At 37.1% G+C, this 18,505-nt stretch overlaps 1 protein-coding gene across 3 annotated transcripts in view; it reads left to right on the top strand.

Moving 5' to 3' along the window:
• Positions 1-18,505, top strand: part of LOC137295231 (uncharacterized) — a 72,162-nt gene that overhangs the window by 21,486 nt on the left and 32,171 nt on the right. Inside the window, exon 1 of one of the 3 annotated variants that reach the window (XM_067826567.1) lies at positions 4,948-6,695. The exons of the other annotated variants lie outside the window; for them this stretch is intronic. Coding sequence (XP_067682668.1) covers positions 6,643-6,695 — 53 coding nt within the window. The 5' untranslated portion in view covers positions 4,948-6,642. Of the gene's footprint in view, positions 1-4,947; positions 6,696-18,505 lie in introns of those variants that run through there. 3 annotated transcript variants of the gene reach the window in all.

Raw genomic sequence — 18,505 nt, 5'->3', positions numbered from 1 at the left:
TAACCACATGACTACCCCACTCTGTATTCAATATATGAATATGTTATAAGAATCCATTTAGTGTATTATCTATGTAAAAAACTGAGCAGTATGCTTGGAGAACAAGGTCATCTGAGTCAACTGACAAAGTAATTAGCGAGAGACAATTTGCCTTCTCAGATGTCACTAAATGTGGAAATGAAAAACAATGGAAGATAAACCACAGCATGAGGTTATTGTTCCCAGACTAGATAACCTTGATCACACAATGAAAAATGGAAAAGATATAACTCAATGTCATAATTTAATTCAAAATCAGAGTACAATGTTTGTATTCCTCTCCAAAGTTGTTTATCTGTTAAGATGTTGGGAAGTTCATGGGATATTTTGCCGTATCCCTGGAGTGAGATGGGAAAGAGACATAATGGCAAATATTTCACAGGAAGTGGTGCCATTCTCAGAAAAATCCAACCATCTTACATGAAACTGTTAAAATGGTTTTTTTTCACCGTAGGTGAATTAAAGAGGTGTGTTCAAGAATATTTTTGCAAATTCTTACAATTTTCTCATTGAATAATGTGAAAACCAAGCAGACTGTGGACTAGGAATTGCTGCATTTTATCCGATAGTGTGAAAAGTCACGATTGTTTTAAACCAAGGGAATTTTAAGACTGAAATTCACTGCAATAGCTTGTAACTCCAAGCTTTGTTTTTTCTTGCAATGTTTATCTTGGTAATTCTGGTAAAGAAGTGTCTTCATTCTTTTTCATATTATTTTCCCAACACAAGATGTTAAAGTACATGTTTACATCGCAAGTCATGTAATAGATATGTTGACATGCCTGATGAGTGCAAATTGGTGTATTTTGCATGAACCTCTTCTGTCAATTAATACTTTTTATGAGTCATTTTTGTCTCATTCTTCTTTTTTGTCCCTTTTAAATCATATTCTTTTTGTTCTAATCCTTATTCTCAGTCTTATTCTCCTTCTTCAGTGTTTTCTTCTTATAGTTTTAATGCTTAGGAGTAGCTTAGTGGTTAAAGCGGTCGATTGTCATGCCAAACACCTGGGTTTGATTTCCACATGGGTGTTGCGATATTGCTGGAATATTGCAAAAACCAACATAAAATCTCATGCATTGACTACTACAGTTGTTCTCCAGGCGTGCTAGGTAGCCGAGTAGTGAAAGCGTTCATTTGTCACACCAAAAACATGTGTTTGATTGGGTGTGACACCCATCTCTGGTGTTCCTGTGATATTACTGGAATACTGCTAAAAGAGCCATAAAACTTTCTCACTTTCTCTCACTCAATTACTTCTTCATTCTTCTGCTTCCATATTCTTTAGATTCTTCTTGTGAGCGGTTTGAATTCGAAATCCCATAGATAGATATTACTTTTTCTCGTATGCATTGGCATTGGCTTGTGTTATGCTTGCAAAATGGAATATCCCCTCCTATTTTTTTATTGGTGTATATTGACTTATCATTGAATCATTGATGCGTTGTCATTATTAAAATTATTTAAGGAGAATATTTGACTAGTTGGAATTTAAATTGTTAGCACTGGAATAATGTTTTAGATGTAGCTTGGCACTGCAGGATCTGGAATTCTCAAACAGTGCCAACAGCGACGTTACGATCACAACGATGCCATTGAAATATGTTTTCAATGCCTGAAGGGCATACTTAGAAATAACATTTTTGAGCAGGAATTTTCATCATTCAAGCGAGAGATAAATGAGGTTTGCACAAGTTTACTGTACAAATACGAGGGAAATGGTGATTTGAAGAGGATTAATTCAGTTTGAATCACAGCATAAAGCTGGGGATTGGCAATTTGAAAAGAGTATTATCTTTGAAAGGGACGAGCAAACTTTGTAAATTGCAGCTGCTTTGTATCCAGCTCAAGATGAAATAACAAACACTGAGTATAGAAATAAACCAAGAATATTTCCTCCTCTAGTTTGGGAAGGTGAGTGCATTCTGGGGGTAGCCTAGTGGTTCAAGCATTCGCTCATCATGCTGAAGACCTTGGTTTGATTCCCCACATGGTTACAATGTGTGAAGCCCATTTCTGGAGCCCTCCGTGACATTGCTGCTAAAAATGACATGAAACAAAACTAACACCTCTTGTTTGGGACATAAATTCTTAGCGTCCTTAAAGTGCCCGATGGTTTATTTGAAGACAGTTGAAAAATATCCCTGTCAGGTTTGTGAAACAGGGTACTCTATTATTGACATGTGTTTTAGGTGGAAAACAATAAGCCTAATGCTTAGTCTTTGAAAATACATGAATTTAACTGCAGCGAATAAGTTTATTTCATTTGAAGTGTCAGTGAGGTGGGAGATTCTGAACCTGAGGTTAATCAAACTTGCTACATTTAGGACAGACCCGTGAAGGTCCCGGGGTAGAATAGGCCTTCAGCAACCCATGCTTGTCGTAAAAGTTGACTATGCTTGTCGGAGGAGGCGACTAACGGTATCGGGTGGTCAGGCTCGATGACTTGGTTGACACGTCATTGGTTCCCAATTGCACAGATCGATGCTCATGTTGTTGATCACTGGATTGTCTGGTCCAGACTTGATTATTTACAGATTGCCGCCATATGGCTGGAATATTGCTGAGTGTGGCGTAAAACTGAACTCATTCACTCACTCATTCACTTAGGACAGTTGTATTAGAAGCTGCTGAGTGCTGGTTTTTATGGAAAATAATATGGGGCCTTCCTTTAGAATACAGCACCAGAAACTTTAAAATCATGTCATAATTTACTCTTTTATGTAATTGTAGGTGATCAGGGTTAGGTTAAGGTTAGGGTTAAGTTAGGCTATGTTAACGTAACAGAAACATCCTCACGAGAATTTGTGGGGCTGCAATCTAAAGGTGCTGCCTTCATTGAAAGAGAAAAGGCAGCTGAAGTGAGATGGGAGATTTTGAACTTGGGGAATATTTAGACTTGCTTTGTTTTGGTGTTTCCAGCACAGTATATATCAGAGGGTGGTGAAGGAAAGATATATATTTCAGGTACTGGGACAAACAGTGTCATATCTTGTTTTTATATGCTGACCAATATGTCTGAGTAATTCTTAGAGCTCTTTGTTGATGATTATGATATTCATATACCATATGTATAGTTGTTTGTAAAGATAGTGTTAATTATAAAGAAAACACTTCTCATGGGTATAAAATTACCTAGCAGACTCAACCGAATCTCATAAACACATGTCTGGGACTCTAAGAATAATGCTGAAGGATATGGTTGGGTTATATGAGGCAGATGGCATCGGAAGTGATTGGAGGTGGAGTAAACATCAAATTGGTGACAGATGTGATAACAGTCAACAGGCTTGTTACCTGGTGTCATTAGACTAACAGCTAGTCTCTAAAATGAACATATTTTATTGAAAAAACGTTCATAGTGAAAAAAAATAACATAATGAAATGGAGCCTTGAGAAGCTACGGAAATCTAGACTTGCCACATTTTCTAGACTTGCATGGGCTTTTTTGGATATATATACTTCATTGTCTGTATGACAAACTACTTGTGTCATGTCAACTGATTAATAAACCATTTTGAACCAGTGAAGATCTGGGTTAGAGTTGGTCTTCAGCAACCCATGCTTGTTGTAAGAGATGACGTACAGGATCTGGTGGTCACAGCTGATTACTTGGCTGATGTATGTCAGTGTATCCATATTGCATAGATTGATGCTCATGCTGTTGATCACTGGTCTAGATCTGATTATTGATTATTCACCGACCACCACCATATTGCAGGAATGTTGCTGAGTGTGGCATTAAACAGCAAACAAAACAACAAACCTTAAAACTTCAAAATGAGATAAATTAGAATTGTTTTAAATGAGAAAATTTAATGAAAACATGCACAATACTGAATGACTTATGACGTTATATGGAGACCTGGATGACACCAAGATGTTATGGATAATTGTTCATACTTTCGACCACTGGTTTGTTTGGTCCAAGCTTGAACACAAGCTTTTGATATATGACTGTCAAACTGCTGACTAGTTTTGGGAATCAGCAACCAAATCCATTATCAGTTAGCAGTGGACCTGTGAATGATTATGGATTATACATTTTAATGTAATCACCGATTTTAAGTATTTTTTCCCAGGATTTTTCCTGATTAATGTTTTTTTATAATTAATACTTTTATGCAATCACATGCAAACATGCAAGAAAGAGACTGAAATTGTAACAAAAACAAAAGTGCTTAAAATCTACATAGCTTAATGTTGTTGAGTGCACATGAATATTCATAAAATATAATGGTTAGTTTACTCCATTCATATACTAAAACAAGATTTGATTAATTGAAAATATGTCTCAGTATTTATTTTTATTCCTTCTTTCGATTGATTTTCAATTATTTGAACACCACTACTGCTGACATAGCCATAATCATCTGAAATTATGATCATTCTCATATAACAACAATAAATGCTAGCTATCATTTGCTTTGAAACTTTGACACTATGTTACAAATCGGAAAATTAACACCTCCTTAGGGTAGGGCAGGTTTCCTTAGTCCTCTGTGAAGTAAGCGTGTAAGGTCACATGACCTAGTACCAGGATGAGGTCGACTTGACGCAGGAAACCTTGACAAATGTTATGGAGAGATAAACTAATCATGACAATATCACATATGTGACGTCCCAAGCCGTAATCTGTGACTCAACAGCCAAAGCAGAAACTGCTTACACAGAGGTAAATCTGGCCATGCTTTTGTAAGGCCCCAGATTGGTATGCACCTCATAGCCATGGATTGGGTAAATAGCACACTGACACTGGGTGTTAGCTGGGCAAAATAGAAATCACTGAAGCAAAGTGAGAGGTGTGGTTTAGCCCTAGATTGTTCATTTACGACTGTGAAGTTGCCGAGTAAACGCCTGCTCTTGAGTCTTTGACACACATCTGTTGGAACTGATATTGGCAATTTCATATTCAGTCATGGAGACTCAATTGGAATGTGCTTTCGGTGGGATAGAGATAAAGAGTTGTCAGTTTCAGAAAGACTTTTTGTGCTTTCTGTGAATACCGGAGCTTGTTTCATTCAGCTGGAAATAGTGTACGTCATATGGAGATATACTGTTCTGTGATGGTGGTGTTTCATTTCATGTCTTATCAACATTAACATAAAATCATGTTAGTTTCATCATTTTGAGTTTAGAGTTCAACAGAGTTTGAGCAAAATTAAGATGGTTGGATGTGAATTAAGAATTTATTTTCTTCTTTGAAGAGGATTGGTGTTTTATGATAGAAGCATAAACAAGGAGCCTTATTATTGTCAGTTTCAAGTTGGTGTTGATTTCACAGGATTTTTAAGTGTATTTGAACTGTTCTGATGTATTTCATCAGTTAAAAAAGTTATTTTGCTGTTTCTCGAGGATTTGGCTTTTAAAAAGTCTTCAAACATCTTGCTAAATGTGTTAAAAGACCTTACAATGGATTGTTTTTAAAACAGTGGTATACATAAGCATGTGATTTTGTGAAGACTTCACAGTACCTGTGAAATTCACATTATCGCAATTGTTCTTAATGGCTGTAATTTGTCGTGGAGGACTTCTGAAACAGTTACTCAAGTTTGGATGATTGTGTTACTTAATTAGAGCCTGTCACACACAACACAATGCCTCGAACTGACGGATTTGATCAACTTGCTCACGAACAGCTGAGACAGCAAATGAGAGTTTTAACATCTTTGGAAAAGAAACTTACATAAGAAAAAACAAAATATGAATGCAAGAAAATGTGTTGATTGCATGACACTGGGGGTTTAGAAGTACTTTTTCTGTCTCATTATGGACTGTCACAAGAGTTCAATGACATTTATGAATGTGACGGAGCATTGTGGGTTAACAGCGTGCTGCTTTCTTAGAACTGTATCTTGACGGATGCATGTACTGGACGAGAAGGCTGATTACGACAGGGAAGTGTTATCTTGCACGGGGCTCCTTTCCACACCTCCAGTGGATCAAGTCGACATGATCATTGAACATCGGGAATTATTCGGGTTTGGAGTGTTTGTGGTTTTGGATCATTTAAGTTGTAGTTGTTGAAAGTGGTGATGAAATTGACGGCTGGAATTGATTATTGGGCCACTAGGTGTTCAGTGTACTGATGATATTGACAACTGCATTGTTGATGTAAGTCGCTTGCTGTCAAAGTGAAATTGACAATTGGAATAGATTATTGACGTCACTTACTGTTGAGGTACCTGTGAAATTGACAGCTTCAACTGATTATGAAATCACTTTGTGTTAAAGGGTTTTATTTTGTGTAATTGAGTACTGGAGTAGATCATTTAAGTCACTTAGTGTTCAAGTACTTATGAAATGGACATCTGGAACTGATTATGTAAATCACCTGGTGTTATAGTACTTTTGACACAGACAACTGGAATTGATTATTTGACCACTGTCCAGTGCTTATGAAATTGACAGGTGTATACTGATAACTTGAATGGATTACTCAGTACAGTATACATGCAACAGTTCAGTGGAAATGGATGTCAAGAAAATGCTATGAACAGCAGCAAAGATGGATAATCACATGAAGTGATGTTTGGACATGATGGCTTGAATTAGTTGTGTGGTGAATCAGGAAACATGTGAATACTTTAAGTTGGATTTAACATGAAGAGATCTGGGCGCAGAAGAAGCAGTATTGTGAACATCCATAAAGGAGAGTGAGTATTTTGAGCTGTATATATCCCTAAGTCTTATACCCGTGAAGATCCAGAGCTAGAATTGATCTTCAGCAACCCATTGTTACCATTAAATGCTTGTGGTAAAAGGCGACTAACAGGATTCGTTGGTTGATATATGTCATCGGTTCCATGTTGTACAGAACGATGCTCGTTCTGTTGATCACTGGATTGTCTGGTCCAGACTCCATTATTTCCAGACTGTTGCCATATGGCCGGAATAAATTGCAGAGTGCTGTATATAACTTATTAAGTCTTATACCAAGTTAGAATTGGTCTTTAGTAATTGTCATTAAAGGGAATTAACAGGATTATCATGGTCAGGCTCAGTGACTCCCATTGCTCCAATGACCAATGCTCATGCTGTTGACCACTGGATTGTCACATTCAGACTCAATTATTTACCAGCCGATGGCATATAGCTGGAATATTGCTGAGTGTGATGTTCAACCAAACCAAACCTTAAGTCTGTGTTAAATCAGAAGGCAATTGGCTGTGCAAATTTGCTTCCCTTTTGTATCCCAGGATCTGATGATAACAGGTTTGAATCCTTGAAAACCTCAAACTATTTCTAGGAGGGTTTTTTGTCACCAGAGTGGTATCAAAATGTTTGAGAAGTTCTGTACTTATGTGTCAAAATTCGTCACTTTGTCAGTGGTTTAACTGGTGCAAGCATCAGTATACATATATGTTCCATTGTTGCTGTTTTGTCAATTTTGAATTTGTTTATGCCTATCCAGTTCACTCACTTACCCAAATTCGAAAGAGGAAAAAAAGGGCCAACATTTTATACAACTATATTTCTAATGTGTTAACAGGAAAATGTTGTCAGTTAGTTGTTCTGTCTGTTACTGTTATCGTTGAAAACATAATCGATTGTGTTATCTGTCCTTAACCATGATCTGCCCTTCAAACTTCAAAATGAAATATTTGTCAAGATATGCTGCAGGTCCATTTTTCTCTATCGTCACATTCATCTAGTATGATTTGGTCATTGTGCATTATCTGCGCTGCACATATACTGAGGGAAACAAGTAAGGGAACACCAGTTCATGGCAGTGTTTCTTTATCTGTTCTTCAAAGAGGTCTCATAATTCAAGGCTGGTGATGAAATCTGGATAATATTAAAGTAACACTTGGATTTTCTTGTGTTCTTTTATTTGACTCTCTCAGTTTCCTTACATGAATAGAATGGTCAGAGTCATAAACAAATGATTATTTTGGATTAAATTTAAAATGTGAGTATAAGCATGATAATTCTATGGAAAACTATGGATCATTTGCATGCAGAACACATGATAATTATGGTCAGTTTATCCAGCTGAGAATTATCCTTCAGAAGACCATTCTTTACGTAAAAGCAACTAAAATGGTTAGGTGGTCAGGTTTGCTGAATTCTTACATGTCATATCCCAACTGCATAATTTGATGCTCTTGATATTAATCACTGTATCGTCAGGTCCATGATTATTTAGAGACCACCATCTTAAGCACAAAAGAAGCTGTAACAAACGTTCACAAATGTGGCCTTGGTTGAACCAATTAAGGAAGTTAATCCTGGAAAGTCACAGAAGTCCAAAAGCTGGTTCACTTAAATGCCTGCCTGTTTCTAACACACGGAAATACTTAGGAATATTGTACTGAAAAGGTCTGTGTGCATTGTTTAGTTGTATATTCGCTATGTCATGTCATTGTCCAGGTCACAGTGTTTGTCACAGTGGAACTAAAGTTTGTTTCAGTAACTCATCATTCAACGCGGAACTGAAGACAGTGTATTCAGCAGCGTCCATATGCGTGCACATATGTCCCCACTCTTTACATGATATCTCATGAACTGTTCTCCCCAATGTCTTCAAATTTGCAGACGCCAGTCATTTCAGGCTTTTTGTGTGAGCAAAAAGTAAAAAGTAGTGAATATGTTATGAATACTAGTGACAATAGTTGCACATATTGTTGAAAAGGGATTTACTAAGCATGTCTGAATGCATCAAGTCATTGTTATAAAAAGACAGACTCAGTACAAGCCATTATAGTGAAAATATATTTACTCAGTGACATTATTGATTGGGACATGCCATAAATAAGAGGTAAAACACAGCGTTTTCAACCTCCAGGACAGCAGTCCAATTGTAACTGAAATTAATCTTGACTGTTGCTTGTCAAATATGCTGTTTTTGTCTTTGTTTTTAGTAATGTTTTCCTTCACGTGTTTATGTGATGTATTTTTCAAAGTTTTGACTAATTATTGTCAGTTTTACCACTTTGATAAAAGAATCATTACCGGTTAATCAGAGTGTGAAAATACTCGCACCTACTGATGTATACTGGCATATGGTCTTGTATACTGCTGCCTCTTCAATAATCTGGTAGTTAAAGTGTCCACTCATCCTGCCCAAGACCTGGATTCAAATCCCAACACTCACTCACTCACTCACTCACTCACTCACTCACTCACTCACTCACTCACTCACTCACTCACTCACTCACTCACTCACTCACTCACTCACTCACAAGAGGTGACTGATGGGATATCCACATTCGATGGATCTATATCCACTTTCTTGCTTGATGCATGTCATATCCTATAGATCTAGATGATGTTCATGATATTGATCACTAGATTGTTAATGATCGGATCATTTACAGAATGACATGATACAGTTGAAATAATACCGTGGCAATACACAAGAAAACAAATAAAAGCTAAATTTATGTCATCGCTCTTGTCAGTTTGTTGATTGGGTAGCTTAGTTGGTGCTGATACTGTAAACTTTGTCCAATCTGATAAAGAATACTGCATCATTGTATTCCAGTTGTGTTGTCTGGTCAAGACTCGTTTAATTACAGACTGCCGCCATACAACTGGAATATTGCTGAGTGCAGCGTAAAACTAAACTCACGCACTCACTACAGAACGATCCTGTAGTTGAAATAGTACTGCGTAAATATACAGCAAGAAAACAACTGTAACCTATTTTTTTTAAAAGGGTCAGTTTGTGGATGATGTAGCTTACTTGGAGATTCTGTAAATTTGGTCCAGTCTGAAAAGTGTCACAAGAATGTGTTTTTATAACGATGTTCAATATTTACTCAACAGCTGGACATACACTTATATTACCCTCAAAAAGACTAAATATTTTATCATGTTCTTGATATTTGTCATTTTAAAGAGGTCTGTGATCATGTTGATGGAAATTATGAATTAAGATTTTATGTACACACAAAAAATATTCTGAGTGAAAAAGTTATGAAAATACTGGTTAGTTTGAACATCAAAAAAGTACTGGAATTCTTGACATTTCTTTACTTGAAAACCTGTTCATGGGTTACTTTCACAACTCCATACTGTCATATGAAATAAACGACTCTTCAAAAAATCTTTGACATGACCAAACAGGAAAAACAAAAACATTGGCAACATGCATTTAAGATGAGACATATTTGACATGCAAGAGACTCTGATATACACATCCCCTAATCATATGTAAACAGGAATTTTGTGTTGACAAATAGATTGACAGTTTTCGGCAACCGCAGGGTTGTTAATTTCCGTGTTTGCCTTCAGCTCCAAAATAGCCATGGTCATTAGCGCCCCCCTGTGATGAATCAGGCCGGTGCAGGAAGTTGAGAGCTGCGGTGATCATGGCTGGCTATTTGAGATGATGTCAGCGTCGTCCTTGTGTGTGTTTGCATAAATACTCACAGTGGTCATTGACAGGGACAACAAATAATCCCTCTTGACTTCGGCTGTTGTTTTAAAGAAATTTTAAAAAACAGTCATCAAAGATGGTGTGCAATATTAGGTTCAATGTTATTTACAATTTGCTGTAATCCCTTAGCCTGAACTTGGCTCCCACTGGATTTGTGTGTATTTTAGCTCTCAATTAAAGTGTTATGTTTTGATATTTATGAGCTCACCAAATAGAATAACTGTTTGAATTGTGACTAGCTGTTTGCTCCGCATGCCGATGGTCAGTGTTTGATTTCCATAATGCAATGTCTGAAACTCATTTGTGGTGTCCCTGGTCAGTGATATTGCTTGTAATTTTGTTAAAAGCGACTCACCCATGACATGCAGCTTCAGTCACAGTCTGAATCTAAGTTTATGGAATTATTAATTTCTTGTAAAGTTACAATTTTTTGTAGATTTGATACATTATTTTGATGGTATTATTGTTTTATCTTTGTGTTTAATGCTGCACTCAGCAATTTTCCAGCTGTGTGGTGGCAGTTTGAATCTGGACCAGACAGTACACCATTAGCATCATCCTACACATCTTTGGTACGATGACATATATCATCCAAGTCAGCAAGCCTAACCACCCAATCCTGTAAGTCACCTCTTATGACAAACATGGGTTACTGAAGACCAATTCTGACTCTGATCTTCACAGGTCTTCATGTAATAACAAACCTCAAATGAACATTGATACATTGATCCACTTTACTTCCCTGACAATCACAAAACTGACTTCATGTAACTTACTGGGAATACTGTTAAAGGTGTAATGATGTCCAACTGCTGTTTCCAACTTCTTGTTGGATGTTTGTGAACAAGCTTCAGCTGTAGATGGGAAAATTTACTTTGGCTTTCATTTGATTCCGTTAAATCAGCTGGACCAGCAACATTCATGATTCACCTTGTTAGATACTCCCTAGGGAGTTGAGAATGAAATGGAACACATACTGATCCATTGTCAGGGTAGTATTAACAATGTGTTGTCATGAGCAATCACCTGGTGGGTTGTCATGAGTTTATTTTTTTGCCGCTTTTAGAAATATTCCAGCAATATCACAGAGGGAACATCATGGGCTTCACAGATTGTACCCATGCCAGAAACGTATCTGGGTGTTTGCCATATTGATCAAATGCTTTAGCCACGAAGCTATCCCACTGCCCTGGAATTTAGTACATGTTATAAATTTTCCTTATTGTTACTGTATCATTTATGATATAGTTGGTATCCATTATAATGAAATATGATCAGTGATAAAAGAATTTATGGATGTCAACTTCTTTAGTTTGAGGTACACATTAGGTGGATGCATAAGAATACACTCCAAAACATTGTGTTCTTCATAAAGAAGTTCACGCCCATAAATTCTCTGCTCTTATGTGTATTACTTCTAAATGCCTTTCAAAGATATGATCAGTGATCGATAAAGCCAGAGTGTGTTTAAAGGAGACAATCATGTATGTAAGCCATTGAGGTTTGAGTTGCTATCCAGCTGATGGTTTTAGTGGCCTAGTGATTAAATCAGTCGCCATGCACTTGATCACTAGATTGTCTGGTCTAGTTTTGATTATTACAGACAACATCCATAGAGCTGTAGGATTTGCTGAGAGATGTGTAAAACTAAACTCACTCATTTGTTAAAATGTTTGCTCATCACACTGCAGATCTGGGATCAAGTCCCACATGAATACAGTGTGTGAAGCCTACTGGTGTCCACTGTTATGATCCCCGAATAGTGCTAAAAGCGGCATAAAACTAGACTCGCTCACTCACTAAAGCATTTGTTCATCATACTGATGCAGACCCAGGTTCAATTCCCTACATGCGCACAATGTGTGAAGCCCATTTCTGGTTTCCACTGTCGTGATGTTGCTGGAATATTGCTAAAAGCGGCGTAAAACTCACTCACCCACTCGGACATATCCTGCTGACATCTATAAATTCTTACCTGTATGTGTATTGCTTTCATAGACACAATCACTGATCCTTGAAGCCCAAGTCTGTTAAAAGGTCACTATATATATGTCGCTACATTGTATGAAGTTTGGATATGGTATCCCACTAACATATTTCCTGTAGATATTTACCTCAAGAAAAGAACGCAATCAACACCATCAGATTTCCAATAAGCTGTCCATGACCTGAGCATTAACCTTCCCACAATTTGGTCAATGTCAGTTCTACAGAAATCAATTACCTGACTCTGATTGACAGGTGAGATATGTGACACGCAACACCATTGATTACCTACAACAGGTAATGTACAGGTGTTTGCAAGTAGACACGTACTCAGGTGACACAGGTGGTCTTGGAATATCCTTCTTGTCATCAGGGTCGTCAGTCAAGGTTGTACCTGTCTACAGGTGTTTTCAGGTAGACACGTACTTAGGTGACACAGGTGGTTTTGGAATATGCAATCTGTCATGGTTGTCTTTCAAGGGTGATGACAGAATTACACTCTGGCACAGTGATGACTTGGCATGACATCGCTGCGTGACTGGACTTTTCTCTTGTTTATAAACAGTACCGCATATTGGTAAATAAAAAGAGACTGTCCCAATGGAAGCGATTCTGCGCAGTCTCCATAATGGTTTACATTGTTGCATAAATATACTTCTACAACTGCAAAACTAAGGTGTATTACAATGAAAATTTATATATTAAAGGGGCTGGATCATTTGCTCTCCATAAGGCATTGATGGTAGCACTTGGTGCTGTTCAACACATGTAAACAAAGGAAATACACAAATGAAATAGTGTTACACGTTATAGGATATTTTCTCACTGAAACCAAATCATTCAGCAATGATATTTAATTTGATGTGTAGACTCTTAAAAAATTAAAGATTTAAGAAATATGTACATTACATTGAATGCCCTGTGTAAGATGTGACGAATCCTGTGGTTGAGGTAATATGCTGGCTGGCCACATGAATCTCTGGGTAGGAGAGTATGACAGTATAATTGACTAAGTAACAGTGGGATACAACACAAGTGTTCTCATGATGGTAGAATGGCCTTGTGTGTAAAGTGTTTGCATATCATGCCAGTCATAGGTTCAATTCCCAGGAACAAACTCCCAGATCATCTTAAAGGAATCCTAACTCTCCAAATGTTTGAAGACAGTCTCAAGACATTTCTCTTCTCCCAGTTCTATAGACTTTAATCTTTCTAGTTGCAATCTCTTAACCTGGTGATGTTCGTATCTCTCATGTAGCGCTATGAGCATACACTTTCTGTGTCTGGATTTGGCGCATTATAAATGTAATTATTATTATTATTATTCCCTCCTGAGAGAGTGCAGTCCTATCCCTACCCTTAATCAACTCTTGGCTAATTGGCTCAGAGTACTCTAGCCTGTCCCACAGTCCCTATCCACATTATTTTCCCTACAGCCTAGCCCTTCCTGCAGTGCTAAGTCTCTAAATAAAGCAAGTCTGCATTTCTGAAGGTTCAATCTCTGGTCTCCCTGGGGCTCCTTTTCAGTTTGTATAGGTTAGTTTGTTGCTATCAAAATTATGTATATTCAGAAACTAAATTTAGTCAAAGAGTACACCTAACATTCTGACAACCATGACAAAACTGGCATTGCCACACACTAATAGAGCAAAGACCTTGCTAGAAGATGTTTCATAATGCTAATGGCTGGATCTGTGGTCAAGTGGATGGAGTGTTTGCCTGGAGAGTCAGCGGTCAGTTATTTTATATCAGATCACATTATTAAAGGCTGAACTTGTTGTTATTGTGCCATGTATTCTGGTAAAGGGTATACCAGACAGGCTGGCTTGCTTGGAGTCAGAATATTGTGTTTGAGTCAGATGTAGGGCACATGTGATCTTGAAGACTATCACTTAGTCTCTGAGTATATTATTTTGATTGTTATAAATAAACCTATTTAAATTGAGACGGAGATCAGGGATTCAGAACCTGAAGAAATCTAGACATGCTTCATTTATGGCTTTAGCATTGCAGAAAGGGCTTGGAAGCAGGGAAAACAATGTGGTTCAGGGAAGTGTCAGATTATTGTGATCTGCATGATGGTTACTACCTCAGTGAGCTATACCTGAATAAAACTGGCAGGCTTGCGTCTCTTCACATACCTCTACCACCCTCGCACATACATGCATGCACACACACAATGCACACACGTGTAATAAGTGCAATAACTTTTCACTCATTTTTAGACCTATTTCATTTCATATTACCTCGTCTCACTCAGTGCTAGTAAATGTTTGTACTCGGCAGCGTTTAATGTCTGGATACTGAAGTATCTCGGGCGTATCTACTTCATATTTCCTGTAGAATTACAGTGCAGGAAACGCTCATAAAGATGGCAAAATGATTCTATCAATCCTCCGCCTGTTTGTGCATCAGTCTGGTACACTGTCCAGAGTAGCTCGGAGAAACTGACCGGGGGTTATTCAACCAGGAAGTAATTGCACAATCTGCCTCTTTGTAGAACTGCCAGTGTTGTTATTAAGATGATATGTTTTTCTCAGAGAGGATAAGTAATGTTTGTTTCTTTCTTTCTTTCTTTCTTTATTTATTTATTTATTTATTTATTTATTTATTTATTTATTTATTTATTTATTTATTTATTTATTTATTTATTTATTTATTTATTTATTTATTTAAACAGGTTGTAAAAGTAACATTGTTGACTAAATCGTTACATGACATTGGTTATCCTGTTGGTCATTTACCTTCATTATCTTTTTGTATGGCCAAATTTTGATGCCATAAGAAACAATTTATTTTATTTCAAACAAGGTTATAACATGTATCATGCTCTCTGTGGTAACTTAGAATTACCTAGATCTGTTAATGTTGTTTTGTCTGGAGAAGCATTGATATAAACCTTTGGCTGATCCAGTTCTGAACAATGTATCAGAAACAAATATGTTTAAAACATTTACCTGTTGAGCAATGTGCATAGGATCATTTCGAAATTGACATAATCATAATCATTCATGCTTTTGATCGCCGTGACAAATGGCATGATTTCCTCCATTAGGCTACAATGGAGTGCAGTAGACATGATTACTGCCCAGTCAGGACTCCACGGCTCCTGTCTCAGCATATAAACATTGATCTTGTCTGACAAGGACATCAAGGAGGCTGCAGCTTCAGCCATGTCTGTTGTGTATGTGCACTTTTGTTCGGAATTAACATGTCTGCTGGTCAGGGATTAGGTCGTCTCACAGTTCCTGAACCTTGACTAGATTTTAGATTCCAAATATATGCACATGGAACTTTATTAAAGCGGCCCAAACGTATTCAGTTACTGACTTACCTAATGATCAATGTTAAATTGTAACAGTGCCATATTTGAACTGTATTCCCTTTCAATATTGTTTAAGGTTTTTCTTAATCAGTTGTCAAAACATATACCAATATGCAGCTCAAACACATTACCCACGATAGTTATCTGAAAAAGTGCTATTAACTCATTTTGTCTGGCTTTATAAAATGCCAAAATATTTTAATGTTTTTCTGAATGTATATTTCTGAATGTCTATTTTGATAGACACTATATAATGTCCCCCGTGGTGATACTCAGATTTAAATTAATGTTATTCAGTATTTAGGGCCTAAGGGCCTATGTTACTGCTACAGCATTGTTTAGTGTTGCTATACTATACTATAATGCACATCATGATGCTAACATTTCTTGCCTGTTTAATTAAATTGCAATAGACTTGATTATATGCCTTGAATGTTGGTAAGAGCGTCGTAAATATAAACTTACTCATTTGATAGAAATAATTCCTTATTGTTTGAAAAAGCCGCACCAGTTAGATGGGAGATTTGGAAACTGTAGAAAGCTGGATTTTTTTCCATAAGTTCTTTAGCTTTGCAGGGAGAGCTGGTCGGAATGGAAAGTAATGCAGTTCATGTTCCAAACAGACTATCACCAACAATGTTTGTCTGTCTCAAGAACATTGCCAACAGAGCAAATGTGTCTGTCTCAAGAGCACTGCCAACAGAGCAATTGTGTCTCTCGAGAGCACCACTAATAGAGCAATTGTGTCTGTCTCGAGAGCACCACCAACAAAGCAAATATGTCTGTCTCGAGAGCACCACCAACACAGCAATTGTGTCTGTCTCAAGATCACTGCCAACAGAGCAAATATGTCTGTCTCAAGAGCACTGCCAACAGAGCAATTGTGTCTCTCTCGAGAGCACCACTAACAGAGCAATTGTGTCTGTCTCAAGAGCACCACCAACAAAGCAAATATGTCTGTCTCGAGAGCACCACCAACACAGCAATTGTGTCTGTCTCAAGATCACTGCCAACAGAGCAAATATGTCTGTCTCAAGAGCACTGCCAACAGAGGAAATGTTCAAGATAAAGCAAGTCTACATTTTACTCTTAATCTCACTTTTTCAGTTTATGTTCCGTGACTGTTTTATGTTAGAGTTCTATATTTCGGGTGAACTGAGTATTGGTCTAGTGAAAGACTTATTCACAAAGAGTAAGGTACTCTTCCTCATTCAGTTTTATCATGTGGTAGAAGACATATCAGTAGCACGCCATATTTGTTAAGTAGTGAAACTTACAGCATGAATGTAGACAGAGAGATTGGAATTTCAACACAAATAATTTGATTAATAAGGAAACATAAGAATATATGGATGAACAATTTCTTTATTTCAGTGAGAGTGACACTGTTATCAAGCAAGTGACGAATAGAATAAGCAATGAGAGGCACTATAATATACAAAGAATTTAGAATAATAGATGATATATACATTTAAAGATATTCATCTTTCTTTATAATGGTTTAACTTTAAAAGTATATAATGCATGTATTATATTGTGCTAGACGACATGCAAGATATACTCTCAAGTGTTTACTTGAATTTTAACACTATTACCCAGTCAATAGAACAGTGTGCACTTGATTTTCTTTCTCAACTCCTTGGGAAGTATACAACATAAGCTGCCTGTCAGATGCTAGAAAGCATCTTATCCTAGGTAGTGGCGTGTTTAAGCTTGGGTTTAAGGGTAATTTGGCTTGAATGCCTGCAGTTTCTCCAATGGCAGTTTAATCCTATTAAGCATGTCAATTAATCCATTTTCCATAAAACACTGGTAGTGGTCAGTGGACATGAATATGAATTACCTGTTTATTTAATAACATGTCAATAATCTCCCATAAGGACCCAAGCCCACACAGGGTATTATAGAAAGGAATGTCATCTATGAATTAACCTACAATTAACAAACGATGTTTATGTAGTGGATTAATTAGTGATCACAGTAGGGATTAAGCTAATTGATAATCCTTAGATAAGTCTTGACTAACGTTTGCACAAAAGATGGCAATTAAAATCCTGTTTGTAGACAAGATCTGTAATGTCAAAGAAGATATTTGTATTTAACAAGCTTAATAAAACAGAAGCAGGTATATATGAGTCACCATGTTGATGGCTGAATATTCAGAGAGATGTGGTAATGGACAGTGCATGATGGTGGTTTAAGATATGGTTGTAAATTTCATGGTGATTTATTGAGCTAGACTTGTAACAGTTTCATTAGGTTGTGCATTTCAGATTAGATTTATGTTGACACCAAGGTTGTATCCTGTTGCACATTTCAGTTTTCATTACTGAAATACATATACAGCTAATTGATATAAATCATCATTATATACTGTCATTTGGAACAGCATGTGACAGGCATCATGCTGGTATTTCACAAAACTGATGAGGTGTAGATTTCAAGCATTATTTTCTATACTTGTAGATTATTAGCTGTAGGCACCATCTAAGGTTGTAGATTTCAGTGGTAATTTGAAATAATTGAAGATCATTATGAGTAGGACAATCACTTAAGGTCATATGTTTCTTGCTTCATGCTGTTTCAAAGCGCATAACCTTTGTGAGCAATACAGCGGTCACTGCCAATGCGAGATGAAACACCAGTGTTGTGATTATGGATTCCTGCTGTCCATCAGTTAGGGAATTACGCGTCGACTTGGCCTTGCTTGCGTGACCGTATCTGAGTCATTTTCTTAAGCCGCTCTGCAGGAGTCGACAAACACAAGCAGA

This window comes from Haliotis asinina, chromosome 1 (genome assembly GCF_037392515.1).
Source record: "Haliotis asinina isolate JCU_RB_2024 chromosome 1, JCU_Hal_asi_v2, whole genome shotgun sequence".
Lineage (NCBI taxonomy): Eukaryota > Metazoa > Mollusca > Gastropoda > Lepetellida > Haliotidae > Haliotis > Haliotis asinina.
Note: the sequence above shows the minus strand (reverse complement) of the source record. Positions and strands in the feature narration are given on the sequence as shown.